The sequence below is a fragment of the Mustela putorius genome, unplaced genomic scaffold (genome assembly GCF_011764305.1).
Source record: "Mustela putorius furo isolate JIRA1106 unplaced genomic scaffold, ASM1176430v1.1 tig00000056_pilon_pilon_pilon, whole genome shotgun sequence".
Taxonomy (NCBI): domain Eukaryota; kingdom Metazoa; phylum Chordata; class Mammalia; order Carnivora; family Mustelidae; genus Mustela; species Mustela putorius.
This window is the reverse complement of record NW_025421263.1, coordinates 858,960-877,685: the sequence shown is the minus strand read 5'-3', so window position 1 is coordinate 877,685 and position 18,726 is coordinate 858,960. Positions and strand designations below refer to the sequence as shown.

General features: G+C 35.7%; 1 protein-coding gene across 4 annotated transcripts in view; it reads right to left on the bottom strand.

Moving 5' to 3' along the window:
* Positions 1-18,726, bottom strand: part of SPIDR (scaffold protein involved in DNA repair) — a 603,350-nt gene that overhangs the window by 337,292 nt on the left and 247,332 nt on the right. For all 4 annotated transcript variants that reach the window (XM_045081470.1, XM_045081547.1, XM_045081503.1 and 1 more), the window contains exon 7: positions 6,085-6,185. In XM_045081470.1, coding sequence (XP_044937405.1) covers positions 6,085-6,185 — 101 coding nt within the window. The remainder of the gene's footprint in view (positions 1-6,084; positions 6,186-18,726) is intronic.

The following is an 18,726-nucleotide window of genomic DNA, read 5'->3' as shown; positions in this document are numbered from 1 at the left end:
AGGAAGCCTGCTTCTCCTTCTCCCACTCCCCTTGCTTGTGTTCACTGTCTCACTGTTAGAGATCTCTCTGTCAAATAAATAAATAAAATCTTAAAAAAAAAAAATTAACCTAAGATGAACAATCCACTTCCGTGTGTAAGAAAGAAATGGAACTCTTGACTTTAATACCTTATAAATCCAAAGGTACATCCAAACCCTGCAGAAGAGGAGGAAAAGCTGATTTTAGTTGCTTCTGAACTATTAGATCTGGTATGAAAATTGACCTCAGAATAATGTAGTGTTTCTTTATTTTCACCATCTATTGACTGTTGACTTTGTCCTTCAGCTGTATGGCTTCCATGAAGTAATTAGCTTCCATGAAGCCAATTTATTGTTAGCACAAGCTCAATAGTTGAGGTACTACTATTACACTCACTTATGATAAGGAAATTTAGAGGCTCAGAGAGTTTAGATTAACAATATAGATATTTTAATAACTCCACCATTGAATCTCAGCTATTACTAAATTTTCACTTTTGGAATTGGGGTAGAAGGAGCTACCTCTACTTAATATTTATACATTTTTCTTTTTATTTATTTTTTTAATTTACTCAGTATGTAGAAATAAGTAGAAATAAGAAAATAAAAATTTGTAAAGTGAAAGAAAAAATTTCTGCTACGCCACAAAGTAAACAAAACAGTGAAATCTTCTTCCTAATACATGTTTACAGTAGTAAGTTATATTAAAAGGAATGAGAAAAATAGGATGATGTATTATAAGACACCAAGAAGAAGATCTAATCGACCTGAAAAATAAGAAATTCACCTAGAAGAAAGAAAAAATAAAATCCAAATCTAAAAAATGTTCAGACTTGTAAAAGAAAAATCTATTGAAGGGGTGCCTGGCTGACTCAGTTGGTAGAGCACATGACTCTAGATCTCAGGGTTAGTTTGAGCCTCAGGTTGCACATGGAACGTAGTTAAAAAACAAAAGAAAGTAAAATCTATTGGAGATAAGCACATTCCTATACCAAAGTAATGGAGTCATTGTTGACTCTGTCGTTTTGTTTTATTTTGCTTTTGTTTTTTCTTTATGGCATAATTTATATACCCTCTATCCCCAAATTGTAAGGAAATTATAAGGGACATTCCAGATAAGCTATCTGGTGCTTATGAGCCAAATAAAAGGTCATATTTCTCCCCTTCATTTCAGGCACACGGTCACACTTATTTGATTTGGTATTTTTCTTATTCCAACTTCCAGAAAACTCTCTCCACTCTGTGCTTAACAATTTGGTCAATTCACTGTAATAAAACTGGACAACAATGTAGAATGACTTCTAGTATATATTAACATGAATAATTAAGAAGTCAATCTGCCACCTCCCTTTCCAAATCACAAGATTTTAGGGTATCCTATACAAGATTCATTATTTATAACCTTCAAATTTATGTCCTAAGCTCCTTAAAACAGCACTGTCCCAAGAATGTGATATGGACCTACACACTGAAAAACTTCTTTTTCCCCAAACAACATCACATGGTATCAGTATTTCTAATTCTGCTTGTTCCTTAATCACTTGCTTTCTTAAATCCTTTCTCTAGCCCAAAAGATCATCTAATGAAGGCCTACACAGATTAATGAATAAGAACATGGACTACAGAGATAACCTCAAACCTGGACTTACTCATCTATACCATATATTCATTTGATCCTCAGCTTTTTTTCTTTTAATTTAATTTATTTATTTGCGAGAGAGATGGGGGGCGAGCAGGGGGAACAGTGAAGGGAGAGAGAGAAGCAGTCTCTCTACTGATCTGGGAGCCTGATGTGGGGATAGATCCCAGGACCCTGGGATCCTGATCTAAGAAGGCAGATGCTTAACCAACTGAACCACCCAGGTGCCCCAACCTACAGCTTTTTCAGCTGGAAACTAACAAAAGCAAATTGAATCTTAGAGCATTATTTTGCATACTAAATGCTTCAATACGTAGTACACCCTCAGCATTATACCCTGCCATACAGTAAACCTCCAAACATGATACGACAATGAGAAGGAAAATGTTGAAGGAGAAAAGAAAACAGAAGCTATTTTTCTCCAATTATTTCTTAGGAATTTATGGTTCAAATAAAGTTTGTCCAAGTCTTCCTCTCCAATAATAAACAGCAACTTACAATATTACAAGCCTATAAAGACGATAAAATTCAGGACAGATACCATACTGGAGACACAGAGTCCAATCTAGGGTATTTGTTTATTCCTCAATGTACTATCAAGAACAAATTGGTAGAGGAGTGAAAAAATTATTTTTATGAGGCAGAATGTGATCACATTCCCACAGAAAGAGCATGACATAGGCAGTCAGGTCGTTAGGGTTCTAGCCCTGTTTCTTCCTTTAATTTCAATAATCAAAGCAAGTCACTTCCCTCTTCTAGGTCACATACTCTCTCCATCCCTCAAAGAGGAGTTGATACTATAAGATCTTTAAGAACCTTCAAGAATTAACATTCTACTTTTTTGTGAGGGAAAGGAAAAAAGGGTGTGTCATGAACACTAATGTAGCATAGAGATGGTACTCCCAATGTTCGACCTTTTAAGTGTGCAGTGGCCAGACTTACAAGGAAAAGCTAGCTATCCTATTTACTCTCTTTGCCATCCTCTTCTTGTCCTCCATTCTTCCCATACTGTATTTTACCATCTTGTGGCTCATTACCCCATCTCAAACTCTCAATACAAAGCTGGTTTATATCATTAAGAAATAAAAGTTGCTTCATTGAAATCTAGTAATTTAAATATAAAATCCACTCAAAAAGAAATCCAAACTTACTATTCTCTTATATGATTACTTCAAAGGAAGGGAGGAAAAAGCAGAACAAGGACAAAGAGTTAGTTTGAGAACTTAGGTGGCAATGCCCTATTCTAGTTCAAGCAAAATAAAAGAAATTTTTAATGCATAGAACCCCTAACTAATTCAAAATGACACAAAGTTAAACAGAACTAGTTAGAGGTGGAGGTGAATAGACTATAGGAGAAAGTGATCACTCCAACTCAAGGACATTTATATTTGAGAGGTTAAGTATGTATAATGTAGTATTTATGAATAGGAGAACATGAAAGAGCACTAAAAGGAGATAGCATAATATATTATTAAACCACAAATGGTACATGTTAATTTTTATTAAATATGTCTTAAAAGAAAAAGATCACAAGTTAATCATGGGGCTAGTATAGTGCTATTTATTATATTCTACCTCAACACTAATTAGTTCAAGGAGGGATACACGTCTCAGCAGATCAGTGAAAACCACTTCAGAATTTCTGGTAAAATATTGGAAAAGAAATCGTTCTTTATATTGGACTTGAAGTGTGAGCTACCACATGGAAAAGACCTGACAACATTTTGAAACCAATATGCCCGAAGCATGAAATCTTCTCCCTGTGGCTTTCACATATAAACACTATTAAATTCTTTTTTGTGCTTATTCCAGAGTATTACTGACTTCCCTGAGTAATACAACTTGTCGACCTTTATATATGCTTGACTTTCTGACTAATCAAATGAGTTGTAAAGATGATTTTTAAATATAATCCTTGTTTTAAAAAAATGGCAAGATACAGAGTAATAAATGTAACAACAGGCTGATCTCTGGCACCATGTAACAAAAAATATATTCTTGGGTCATATGTATCAGGTCATCCTGATACTTATTATAATACTCTAATACAAGAATATGAAAGAGAAAAGAGGGTTGCTAAAAGGTAGCTAGAAATGATTTTTATTTTGTTTTAAGATTTATTTATTTGTTTGAGAGAGAGAGAGCACAAGTGAGTAGAATAGGGTCAGAAAGAGAAAATATCCAAGCAGACTACTGCTGAGCATGGAGTCTAATGTGGTACTGGATCTCACCACCCTTGAGATCAGGACTTAGGCCAAAACCAAGAGTCAGGCACTTGACCAACTAAGCCATTTTATTTTTATTTATTAAAAATGTTTTATTAAAATTCTGCACAGCAAAGGAAACAGTCAAAAAAACAAAGGGGCAACCCACGGAATGGGAGAAGATATTTGCAAATGACAGTACAGACAAAAGGTTGATATCCCGGATCTATAATGAACTCCTCAAACTTAACACACACAAGACAGGCAATCATATAAAAAAATGGGCAGAAGATATGAACAGACACTTCTCCAATGAAGACATACAAATGGCTATCAGACACATGAAAAAATATTCATCATCACTAGCCCTCAGGGAGATTCAAATTAAAACCACATTGAGATATCACCTTACACCAGTTAGAATGGCCAAAATTAGCAAGACAGGAAACAACATGTGTTGGAGGGGATGTGGAGAAAGGGAAACCCTCTTACACTGTTGGTGGGAATGGAGGTTGGTGCAGCCTCTTTGGAGAACAGTGTGGAGATTCCTCAAGAAATTAAAAATACAGCTTCCCTATGACCCTGCAATTGCACTACTGGGTATTTACCCCAAAGATACGATGTAGTGAAAAGAAGAGCCATCTGTACCCCAATGTTTATAGCAGCAATGGCCACGGTCGCCAAACTGTGGAAAGAACCGAGATGCCCTTCAACGGATGAATGGATAAGGAAGATGTGGTCCATATACACTATGGAGTATTATGCTTCCATCAGAAAGGATGAATACCCAACTTTTGTAGCAACATGGATGGGACTAGAAGAGATTATGCTGAGTGAAATAAGTCAAGCAGAGAGAGTCAATTATCATATGGTTTCACCTATTTGTGGAGCATAACAAATAGCATGGAGGACATGTGGAGTTAGAGAGGAGAAGGGAGTTGGGGTAAATTGGAAGGGGAGGTGAATCATGAGAGAATATGGACTCTGAAAAACAATCTGAGGGGTTTGAAATGGCGGGGGGGGTTGGGAGGTTGGGGTACCAGGTGGTAGGTATTATAGAGGGCACAGATTGCATGGAGCACTAGGTGTGGTGAAAAAATAATGAATACTGTTATGCTGAAAATAAATAAATTTAATTAAAAAAATTTTATTAAAAATTTAAAATGTTTTATTAAAAATAAGATAGGCACACCTATTTTATTTTTATGATTTTAAAATTTTAAGTAATCTCTATACCCAACATGGGCTCAAACTCACAACCCTGAGATCAAGAGTCAGAGCCAGGTACCAGGTGGGAAGTATTTTAAAGATAATAAATGAGATCAGAATTACAAAAGTCTTCCAGAGAAATGCTCAAGAGTTGACAACATACTGGTTGAGTATTCGATCTAGTACTCTTGTTCTAATTTGCATGCTAACATTTGCCAGAATAACCTTTGAGCCCATTAAAATACACATGCCAAGGTTCCCCATGGAGAGAAAACTATTAATAGATTTGGAATAGATGACCATGCCCACCCACCTCTGCCCCACCTCCTGATGGAGAGACCAATCAGAACGAAACCACGAAAAAGAACACAGTCTCACCAGAAAGGAAGGTTTTCTAGGTATATGAAATATTTTTAATATCAAACAATTTGTTAGGAAATAAGGGTTTGTAGTCACTTGTTGGTAGTAGCAACTTTCAAAGTGTATCTTGCAACTCATTAGAAGAGACCCACACCAATTTAGTGAGACTACGATTATGGTAAAAATAAAAGAGAATGAAGAGTATATTATACCTACTAAGGTTAGTATTGTTTATAAAATGTTTGTTTCAGGGTGTGTGTGTGTGTGTGTGTGTGCAAGCGCATGTAAGTCATGTGTGAACTGGGAGAAAATATAAGATGTATTTCTTACTAGGGGTTGTGGTCACAAAAGTCTAAAAGCTACTGGCTTTCAGATATAGCAAAAGACACAAAAAAGAAAGACATAATACAGAACCCTCCAAGTCAGATCAATAATAAGTCTTCTATTGAACTGTGAGAAATTCTATACGGAGGGATCAGTAGACCCTATAAAAATGGACTCATCTTTCAGAACAATACCTAAGACCTAAAGGACACCTGGAGAAAAAGAAAACATCATGAAAATAATAATGACCAAATTTACATATCTTAATGAAAAATACTTTTAATTGGCACATTCTTTACCCACAGTCTCAGATGTCAGTGCAGACCTTACCTGAAAGGGTCTTTTGGTAAGAAACACATTGATGTCTCCACAAAGAAATGGCAGATCTCTCCCGATTCTGCAGGCCATTTAGTCTTTCTGCTAGCCCGCCGCTGTTTAATGAATAATAGTATATTAAGTTAGTTAAAAGAGAAGTTTCAGAATAGTTGGAACATTTATATTTCATACTCTCCCACCAGAGACAAATAGATAAAACAGCAATTCTAACCTATCTGGCATTACATGGTCTTCTTAGTGGCCCACACCTCCAAGATCAGTAATCTTTCTTAAGATTTCTTAGAAGCTCAGTTTCTTGATTTTTACAAATACAAGCTACTCTCAGATCAGTGTGACTTCCTTTCTATTCTTTCCTAGTTTATTAATCTCATAAGCATATACTGATCACTTCTTGTTCTACCTAGCAAAGTACTAGATGCCAGGAATGTAAAGAAGGCAATGAGCCAAGCTTTGGGGGAGCCTCACAATCTGCTCATCTCACAATCTGACAAAACATATAAATTAAAGTGTGGTCAGAATTGTAGTCAAGAATAAAACTTCCAAAAAAAAAAAAGAATAAAACCAGTAAACTGCTGATAGGCAGAATATTAAATAAGAAAACTTGGGTATGGGCTTATTATTTGGACTACAGAGACAACACAGTATTAATCACAAGCACACAGCAAGGATACCAACATTATAAAAATAAAAAAAATATTAAAAACTTCCATGTATGGCAGGAAGAGAATTCATAAAATGAATATGCTTCACAAAAACCCTTAACCATCAGTGAATAATATGTATATCATACTATTACATATTATTACATTAATATATCAATTATATTATTATACTAATATTTATATACCATACTATATACATTATATATTATAATTATACACTGTTACATAATCATTACATTGTTATATATTATATGATATAATAAATGTAATGTAGTAAGTATATTTTATATTAACTCAATACAAGGCTTTTTATTAACATAATTAAATCATATATAATATGAATATTCATTGATATATATTATAAACATATAAACAAATATATGCAAACATTTGGATTCAGTAAACTATCTAGGGTCATAGAAGTCAGCAGCTTCAAACACATCTGTGCTCTCAAGAGAAGTCAGGATCAGTTGTTAACCACCATTATGACCACATGCTACATATTTTTATCAGTATATTATCTCATACAATCATGTACCCAGATCATTTCAAACACAGATAATGTACTGAAGATAGACAGGTAAAAGAGATCATTTTATAGATATAATTAGATCATTTTATTCTAATAATATACCTTTATTAAGAAAGAACAAATATCAATAGATACCAAATAGATGATTAAAAATCAGAGCTTAGAGAGAGGTTAAGGATATTCTACAATAGCTAGCTAGACGAAATAAATTGTTGAAACCAGAAAAGACATCATAATGCCCAGTATTTAAACCTTCAAGAAATAGTAGTCATTGGTGTTACTGATTTTATTATGATTTTTAGTTTGCAACCTATGCTCTTTCCACTGAAATGACTGAAAGATCTTATTTTTTTAAATTTTTTATTTCTATTCAGCATAACAGTATTCATTGTTTTTACACCACACCCAGTGCTCCATGCAATTCCTGCCCTCTCCAAAACCCACCACCTGGTTCCCCCAACCTCCCACCCCCCACCCCCCACTCCTTCAAAACCCTCAGATTGTTTTTCAGAGTCCATAGTCTCTCATGGTTCACCTCCCCTTCCAATTTCCCTCAACTCCCTTCTCCTCTCTAACTCCCCTGTCCTCCATGCTATTTGTTATGCTCCACAAATAGGTGAAACCATATGATAATTGACTCTCTCTGCTTGACTTATTTCACTCAGCATCATCTCTTCCAGGCCCATCCATGTTGCTATAAAAGTTGGGTATTCATCCTTTCTGATGGAAACATAATACTCCATAGGGTATATGGACCACATCTTCCTTATCCATTCATCCGTTGAAGGGCATCTCGGTTCTTTCCACAGTTTGGCGACCGTGGCCATTGCTACTAATAACACTGGGGTACAGATGGCCCTTCTTTTCACTACATCTGTATCTTTGGGGTAAATACCCAGTAGTGCAATTGCAGGGTCATAGGGAAGCTGTATTTTTAATTTCTTGAGGAATCTCCACACTGTTCTCCAAAGAGGCTGCACCAACCTCCATTCCCACCAACAGTGTAAGAGGGTTTCCCTTTCTCCACATCCCCTCCAACACATGTTGTTTCCTGTCTTGCTAATTTTGGCCATTCTAAGTGGTATAAAGTGGTATCTCAATGTGGTTTTAATTTGAATCTCCCTGATGGCTAATGATGATAAACATTTCTTCATGTATCTGACAGCCATTTTTTTTTTTTTTTTTCTTAAAGATTTTATTTATTTGAGAGAGAGAGAGAGTGTGAGCATGAAAGGGGCAAGGGGCAGAGGGAGAAGCCGGCTCCCTGAAGAGCAGAGGGCCTGATGTGGGACTTGATCCTGGGACTCCAGGATCATGACCTGAGCCGAAGGCAGTTGCTTAACCAACTGAGCCACCCAGGTGCCCTCTGATAGCCATTTGTATGTCTTCATTGGAGAAGTGTCTGTTCATATCTTCTGCCCATTTTTTTATATGATTGTCTGTTTTGCGTGTGTTGAGTTTGAGGAGTTCTTTATAGATCTTGGATATCAACCTTTTGTCTGTACTGTCATTTGCAAGTATCTTTTCCCATTCCATGCGTTGCCTCTTTGTTTTGTTGACTGTTTCCTTTGCTGTGCAGAAGCTTTTGATTTTGATGAAGTCCCAAAAGTTCATTTTCACTTTTGTTTCCTTTGCCTTTGGAGACATATCTTGAAAGAAGTTGCTGTGGCTGATGTCAAAGAGGTTGAAGCAGTGATCAAAAACCTCCCAAAAAACAAGAGCCCAGGACCTGATGGATTCCTGGGGGTATTCTACCAAACTTTCAAAGAAGAAATAATACCTATTCTCCTGAAGCTGTTTCAAAAAATTGAAGCAGAAGGAAAATTTCCAGACTCTTTCTATGAAGCCAGCATTACGCTGATCCCCAAACCAGGCAAAGACCCTACCAAAAAGGAGAATTTCAGACCAATATCACTGATGAATATGGATGCTAAGATTCTCAACAAGATCCTAGCACACAGGATCCAACAGCACATTAAAAAGATTATCCACCATGACCAGGTGGGATTCATTCCTGGGCTACAAGGATGGTTCAACATTCGCAAATCAATCAATGTGATAGAACAAATTAATATGAGAAGAGAGAAGAACCACATAGTCCTCTCAATTGATGCTGAAAAAGCATTTGACAAAATCCAGCATCCGTTCCTGATTAAAACGCTTCAAAGTATAGGGATAGAGGGAACATTCCTGAACTTCATCAAATCTATCTATGAAAGACCCACAGCAAATATCATCCTCAATGGGAAAAAGCTTGCAGCCTTTCCATTGAGATCAGGAACATGACAAGGATGCCCATTCTCACCACTCTTGTTCAACATAGTATTAGAAGTCCTAGCAACGGCAGCCAGACAACAAAGAGAAATAAAAGGTATCCAAATTGGCAATGAAGAAGTCAAACTCTCTCTCTTCGCAGATGACATGATTCTTTATATGGAAAACCCAAAAGACTCCACCCCAAACTACTAGAACTCATACAACAATTCAGCAACATGGCAGGATACAAAGTCAATGTACAGAAATCAGTGGCTTTCTTATACACTAACAATGAAAATACAGAAAGATCTTATTTTTATGCAAATTATACATATTATCATACTACCTACTTTGTTTTTCTACAGACACTTGTTTTCCTATGGCATAGTATTTCTGAATGTGTAGTGTAGAAGTATATATACATATGTTTAAAATTCTCATAATCAAAAATTCTCAAGAAGCTCTGCTATATATATATATGTGTATATATATATATATACTTAATATATGCATAGCTCTGCTTCATATTATTCTGTTTACTGAAAGTAACTCATTTATACTCATTCTCTAAACAACACTATAAAAGTAAGTACTACTGTCACCCTCATTTTACATATGATAAACTGAGACACTGAGAAATTAAACACCTATGCAAGGTGAGACATGTGATAAATGGCACACCTGGATGCACACCCAGACTTTCTGGCTCCAGAATTCATAAGCTTAGCCTCAATGAAGTATCTACTGCCTCTTAGACAGTACTACTTAAAAAGGCACTCATAATAGACACAAGAAAAAAAGCAAACCACTGTATTCTTTGTACAATGATCTAGACAGTTTCTTGTCAAATGTTGGTTTTCAATCCTGTGACTGTCAAGAAGAAAAAAAGAGAGATAAAATGCAATCTGAAAGTAGAAGACGGTTAAGGTCACATCCCAAGTAAATTGTACAATCTCACAAGGAAACAGTAGGAATTATAAGATGAAAAGTAAAAAGATAAAGTAAAAATAAATGCAGAACAGTTCTCAGCAAGTGGGAATGTCTAGAGCCGTAAGATAGAATCAGCATTTGAGCTTGCTTTTAGTCATTAGGAGCTTTACTGGTACTTCACAGATTATTTCTGTTCCAATCTCCCCAAAGAAATTCTCATCAGACGCAACAAAACTTAAGAGTGGAAACACCATGACTTCTATTCAACAATCATAATCCTAGTAAAAACCTATACCACATTATTTTTTTTTAAAGATTTTATTTATTAATTTGAGAGAGAGAGAGAAGAGAGAGCACAAGCAGGGAGAAGGAGAAGCTGACTCGAAACTGAACAGGGACACTGACCTGGGGCTCCATCTCAGGACACTGGGATCATGACCTGAGCCAAAGGCAAGAGCTTAACTGACCGAATCACCCAGTGCCCCCTGTACCACATAATTTAAGTGGGGGAAGGAGCGGGGAAAGTCATGCAGGCAGTTTAAGAAGGTTCTGTTTGTATACATGCAAATTAACTTTTTTTTAAAAGTTCCACTGAAGTATAATTAACATATTTACTAAGATACTTAAAGTGTACATTGTGGAGATTTTATATACATTGTAAAAGGATTCTTCCCATGTAGTTAATTAACAAATTCATTACCACACATACTTAACTTCTCTGTGTATGATGAAAACATTAAAACTCTACTCTCTTAGCATATTTTAATTGTGCAACAGTGTTAACATTAGTCACTATGTTTTACTTTATTTTGTTTTTACATTTTGCCAGATGTTTTTTTATTCTTCAATCTACAAACTATTATAGTTTATCAAAGCTCAAAGGTAGTAGCTATTACTATATTTTACTTTAAATCCTCACAACTTACTCATCTTATACCTGGTACCCTTTTACCACATTCTCCATATATACACTTCTAAGTGATACCAGTACTTACTCTTCTCTGTCTAGTTTACTTTGCGAAACGCCCTGAAGGTCCATCTATGTTGTCACAAACGGCAGGACTCCCAGCTTTCTCATGACTATATAATATTTGTGAGTGTGCGCGTGTATGTGTGTGTGTGTGTATGTACATCACATCTTCCTATCCATTTATCCACTGGCTGAGATTAGATTGTTTCCACATATTAACTAATTTTGAATAATGCTATGATAAATATGGGAATACAAATATTTCTTTGATATCCTGTTTTCATTTCTTATGGATTTATTGTTGAACAGTGAATTGCTGAATCATAAGATAGTTCTTTTTTTTTTTTTTTTTAAAGAAACCTCCATACTGTTTTTCATAGTGGCTGTACCAATTTACATTCCTACCAATAGTGCACATAGTTTCACTTTTCTTCACATCCCCACCAGCACTTGTTACCACATCTTTTTCCCCTAAGGATTTATTAATTTATTTTAGAGAGAGTGTATACATGCACACGAGTGGTGGGTGGGACAGAGGGAGAGAAGCAGACTCCCCATGGCACAAAGCCCAAGACAGGGCTTGATCTTATGACCCTGAGGATCATGACCTGAGCCCAAACCAGAGAGTCAGATGTTCAACAAACTGAGACACCCAGGCACCCATAACTCTTGTCTTTTTGATTATATTCATTCTAACAGGCATGACTGATAACTCATTGAGCTTTGTCTTACATTACCCTAATGAGAGTGATTTAGAGCACCTTTTTCACGTACCTGTTGGCCATTTGTATATCTTCTTTGGATAAGTATCTATTCAATTCCTCTGCCTATTTTTAACTGGATTGTTTTTTTTTGCTGAGTTGTAGACGTTCATTATGTATTTTGAATATCAATCTTTTAATAGATATATAACTTGCAAATATTTTCTACTTTTCCGAAGAATGCCTTTATCATGTGTTAGTGGTTTTCTTTTTTGGTGCACAAGCTTTTCAGTCTGACGTAGTCCCACGTCTTTATTTTTGCTTTGGTTGCCTTTGCTTTTGGCATCAAATCCAAAAATTCATTGCCAAGATCTATGTCATGGAACATACCCACCATGTCTTCATCTAAGAGTTTAATGGTTTTGGGTCTTAAATTCAAATCTTTAGTATATTTAGCACTAAAGTTCAGTATAATTTTTGTGTATTGTAGAAGATCATAGACTAGTTTCATTCTTTTGCATGTGGTTGTCCAATTCTCCCCACACCCATTTATTGAAAAGACTGTCCTTTCCCCATTGTATATTCTTGGCTCCTTTGCCACAAAGAAATTGACCATATATGCATGGGTTTATTTCCAGACTCTCCATTATTTTCCACTGAAATATATGTATGTTATTATACCAGTACCATACTGTTTTGATTGCTGCTGCTTTGTAATATAGCTTGAAATCAGGAAGTGTGATGCCTCCAGCTTTGTTCTTTCTCCTGATTGTTTTGGCTCTTTAAAGTCTTTTGTGGCTCCATGCAAATTTTAAGATTGTTCTACTCCTGTGAAAAATAAAATTGGAATTTTGATAGGGGTTGACCAAATCTGTCAATCTGTTAATACTGCTTTGGGCAGTATTAACATACTAACAACATTAATTCTTCCAATCTAGGAGCACATTTATTTTTGTCTTCCTTGATTTCTTTCACCAATGTCTTATACTTTTCAGTGTACAGTACGTTCACCTCCTGGGTGAAATTTCTTCCTAAGTATATATTTTTTAAGATTTTGTTTATTTGAGAGAGTGCGTGAGCATGGGGAGGGGCAGGAGGAGAAGGGAAAGGAGAAGCCAGCTCCCTGCTGTGAGATAAGCCTGATTTGAGGCTGGATCCCAGGACCTTGAGACCATGACCTGAGCTGACATCAGATGCTTAACCAACTAGGCCACGCAGGTGCCCCTCTCCCTAGGTATTTTAATATTTTGATGCAATTATAAATGTGATTATTTTCTTAATTTCTCTTTTGGATAATGTATATTTTTGTATGTTGATTTTGTATCCTGCAACTTCACTGAATTCACTTACTAGTTCTAATAGTTTATTGCTGGAGTCTTTAGGGTTTTCTATACATAATATCATTTAATCTGTGAATAGAGACAGTTTTATTTTTTCCTCTGCAATTTAAATGCCTTTTATTTCTTTTTCTTGCCTAATTGCTTTGGCTAGGACTTATTTAGTAATCTGTTGAATAAAAGTGACAAGACAGGGCATCAGGGTCTTGTTCCTATCTTAGGAGTATCATGCCACTTGTAGGCTTATTATATGTGCCTTTTTATATTGAGGTACTTTCTCTCTATACTCAAATCACTGTCATTTTTCTTATGAACTGATGCTGATGTTTATCAAAAGCATTTTATGTATCTATTGAGATACATGATTTTTCTACTTCATTTTCTTAATGTGGTTTATATATCACGTTGATTGATTTGTGTAAGTTGAACCATCCTTCATCCTTGGAATCAATCCCAATCGATAATGGTGTATGAACCTTTTTTCAATTTGTTTTACTAAAACTTAATTGGGAACTTTTTTTTTTTTTTTTTTGTGGTGAACACAATTTTATGCTTTATTGGTGACATTGAGGATGGGACCAGCATTTCCAAAGGATATTTAAAAAAAATCTTTAGGGTAAAATGCACTCATTTTGACAAGGCAACTCTATTTCTAGGTGTTTCACATTAAGATACAATCCAGCATTTATACAAATATGTACACCTGGGGAATTTTATTAAATGGTATTTATAGTAGCAAAAAAACTTGACATGAGACATGTCTGTCAGCAAAGTGCTAGGGCACTTGGGAGAGTTACATTGTACAGTGGTACCCACAGGCTTCAGGCTGCTTTAGTAGCTCTGTGTGGGTTCATGACCATGCTTTATCAAGTTCAAAATTCAAGTGAAAAAACAGTGTGTCTTATCTGATCTCATTTGGGTGACTATAAATATCATATACAAAATGTAAATATGTATCTTGATGGTGTTTTGCATTATATATACCTTCATTGTTAGCTGTTCATAATACATTGCCTTTATAATCAGAAAAGTAAAAACAAAACATGCCATTTTGGGGGAGAGGGAGGAAATGAAGAATACCTCCCTACCACCAGCCTCCCAGACTTAATATAGTATAGAGAGCAGAGAAATGAATATCTTGGAGTAGGGAGGCATGCTCGCTGTAAACCAGGAGGCCAGATAGCTAACCAGACATTTCATTAGTGACAGATCAGGACCAGTCATTTGAAGCCCAAGTCATCACTTTTGGAAGATTTCCTCTCACATTTAACTGTGTTTGGATAATGACCCTGTGTAGGTTCAACCCATTCATTTATTTAGAGGTCCTTTTTCAAACTGGTTTATCTTGGAGTGTTCAACAGGAAGTCACATAACTTAAAGTGAGACATCCTTTGCTAAGCTTTACCAAGGCTTTTATGACTAACATGAGCATTTAGTAACACCTATTTTAGATTTTCCAGTCTAGAATTACTGCTATAACATAAAAATCTTGAGCCTTGAACACACTCTGTTTATTGATAAAATAAATCTCCATTTATATTTTCATTCATTAACTCTCCAAATATTCTTTTTGGAACTTCGTATTTTTTTTAATTTTTTATTTTTTATAAACATATATTTTTATCCCCAGGGGTACAGGTCTGTGAATCACCAGGTTTACACACTTCACAGCACTCACCAAAGCACATACCCTCCCCAATGTCCATAATCCCACCCCCTTCCTGCCACAATGTTTTTGATGTCACAAGTTGTATCTTTTTATCTTGTTTAGCCATTAACAAATTTTTGTATAGATTTTTGAATACTTTTGTCTTTTAATCTTCACAGTATGTGATTTACCCAACACCATCACATCATTAAAATATTCTGACATTAACTATATATTTACATTTACCAATGAGATTATACTTTCATGTTTTCCAGTTAATCATTAGTGTCCTTTTGTTTTAGCTTGAACAAGTCTCTTTAACAATTCTTGCAAGGCTAAACTAGTGTTGATGAACTCCCTTAGCTTTTGCAGATGTGTAAAACTCAATTTCTCTTTCAGTTCAGAAGGACAACTTTGGTGGGTAGTGTATTTCTGGTTGTCAGGTTTTGTTTTCTTTTAGCACACCAAATATATCATGCCACTCCCTGCCTGCTTGCCAAGTTTCTGTTAAAAATCCACTGCTGAAAATCCATGGAGGTTACTGTATACAAAACAAGATGATTTTTTCTTGCTGCTTTAAAAATTCTCTTCTTGGGATGCCTGGGTGGCTCAGTTGGTTAAGCGTCTGTCTGCCTTTGGCTCAGGTCATAATCCCAGGCTCCTGGAATCAAGCCCCACATTGAGCTCCTTGCTCAGCAGGGAGCCTGCTTTTCCCTCTGCCTGTCATTCCCCCTGCCTGTACTTTCTATCTCTCTCTAATAAACAAATAAAATCTTTAAAAAAATTATCTTCTTTAACTTTTCATGATTTCATCATGTTTCTTGGTGTGGGTCTCTTGAATTCATCTTATTTATAACTCTGTGGACTTCTTGGATCTAGATGCCCATTTCTTTCCCCAGATTAGGTAAGTTTTCAGCCATTATTTCTTCAATAATCTTTCTACTCCTTTCTGTCTCTCTTCTGGAAAACTATAATGCAAAAATTCACCCACTTGATGGCATCCTTTAAATCCCTTATGGTATCTCCAGTTTTTTCCAATTTTTTCTTTGTTCTTGTGTTTGGATGAATTCCACTGCTTATTCTTTGAATTTACTGATCTTTTCTTCCAGCCAATCTAGTTTTTTGAATTTTTCTGTTGTTACTGTATTCTTTTCAGGTCTGTGGTTTTTGTTTGGTATATTCTTTTATTTTCTTTCTCCTAAAATTCTCACTTTGTTCATGCATTATTCTCCTGACCATGGTAAACATCTTTATGACTCTTATTTTGAACACTTTGTCAAACAAATGACTTATCTCCATTTATTAAGGTCTGCATCTTGAGCTTTTCCTTGTTCTTTTTTTTGGAACGTATTCCTGTTTCTTCATTATCCTTGACTCTCTGTTTTGGTTTCTATGCATTAGTAAAACAGCCATCTCTTCCAGTCTTTATAAAGTGGTCTTGTGTAGGAGATGAACCTTACTGTTCAGCCTGCCCTGAGCTCTTAGTTGTCTCCCAAATCTTTGCAGAAGTCAAAGCAGCATTCTTTGTTCTTAGTAGCTCCCAGTAGTTATGGGTGTCAATAACCGGTCGGTGTGCCAAAGGGCAGGATCTCAGTCAGCACCTAGATATAGGCTGACAGAAAGCTGAACCCTTAGCAGCTTTTAAAGTATGCAAGCATACTTCTTTCAGGAAAAGACTGGGAGCTGGCATTTTTCTCTGCTCCCTCTGCTCTGAGTCCTCAGGAGATAGCCAGCTAAGACCTGCTTCCTTGTTTGCTACAGATCTGTGGGATCCATAAATCACAAGTCACCCTACCCATCAGAGCCAGGAGATCAAGAGATGTACCCTCTGGGAGACACTGAAGACCTACAGTGTGCACAGAGATGTTATCTGATGACCTCCCTGATCTCTGGGGAGGATGGCAGTCAGAATCTAGGTATGTGATAAATTAGAAGCCTGATTCTCACTTAGCAGCAGCTTTTAAAGTACACAAATAAGCAGGTTTCAGGAAAAGACTGGAAGATGGGTGTTAAATACTCTTTTTGTGTTGAGCTCTGGAAGGAAAACCACATCAAGTCCAAGCCAGTTTAAGAACTATTTCTTTGTTTGCTATAGTCTTGTGGGTCTTGTGGATACAAGCCCTGTTTCAGAGCTAGGTGTTTTGGGGGCTCATCTCTCCAGTGAAAGTCTTAAAAGTTGGGACGCTAGTTGTTGGGGTCAAACTCTGCTCCTCATAGAAAACTAGGGAGTTATGAGTTCCCTAACTATTGTATGCCACCATGCCAGGGGTAGGATTTGTGGATAGAGTGTATATTATCCTTCCCTACCCTTTTCAATGTGGGTACTTTCTAATTCATCCAATGTATAGCAGTCACTCAATTTCTGGAATTTTTTTCAAGAGGAACTGCTTCAAGTGGAGGTACAGATTTGGTGTCTTCATGGGAAAAGTGAGTTCAAGAGGCTCTTACATTGCCATTTTAGATCAGAGCCTTAAAACTGACTCTTTCCAATATAGTGAGCAAAGTTATTTAGAGATAAAATTCAAAACACCAATGAAGAAAAAAAATTCACTAAGCAAGTTAAGATATTCTAATTATTGTTTATATAAAAATATTGATTGGTAACCTATCTGTAAAGATTCCTGGCATCAATTCAACAGGGCTAAGCATTTCTACAAAAACAATATTAAGTGAAAAAGAATAAAGATTCAAAAATATTCCAACATTTCCAGAAATAAAGCTCTTTGAAATATTTTTCATAACCTATATAAGTAAAGAAAAAACAACTTAAATAAATATAGTAAAATATTTTCAAGTTTTGCTTTCTGTTAGATATAATAGACATTGTGAAAAATAACCTGATGATAAGAATGGAGAAATATGGCTTTACTATTAAAAACCTACTTAAATGTAGGACCAATTTTGCATTGACTTTTATTAGTTATAACTTAAACAGAATGAAGCCATGAATCAAAAAGATAAAAATTTAAAAAACAACAACAAAAAGTAAGCCCAAAGAGATTGAGTAATATTTCTATATGGGGCGATGCCAGGGTAAAAGGACAATGTTTTCCAACCTTGAAATGCCTACAGCTACTTAACTTGATCCTTACTAGTGAGCCATTATCAGGTTAAAAACAAACAAACAAAAGCAACAAATTCTTCTAATCACTAGTTTATTCATTCTAGTTAAGGAAAATCTATTACTTAGACTCATTTTTTTTTTTTGTCTTTGTTTTTCCTTAGCAGCAGTTTATTTCTCAGGTACTCTGTTGTCCTTCTGTGACAAAAGTTGGTGATTTTTTATTGTGAAGATTACCAGGACATCAGTATGCTCAGCATTTTCTCAAGAGTTCACTTCAACAAACCAAATATTTAATGCAAAACTTTCCTTGATCATTATTAGACAGCTAGCTAAGAGATTTTCCTCTCTTAATGCATGATGCTCTAAATGCTTTCATTACAAAGAAGCCTATGAATCAAAATACATTATCTTTTTCCCTCCTTCAGAAGGAGGTCAGCAAACTGCCATCATGGGGAATCTTTTTTTTTCCCTAGTCAGTTTAGCAAAGTTGGTTCCTATTGTCAACAGTCTTCTAGTTTGAATGCCTGAGATAGACA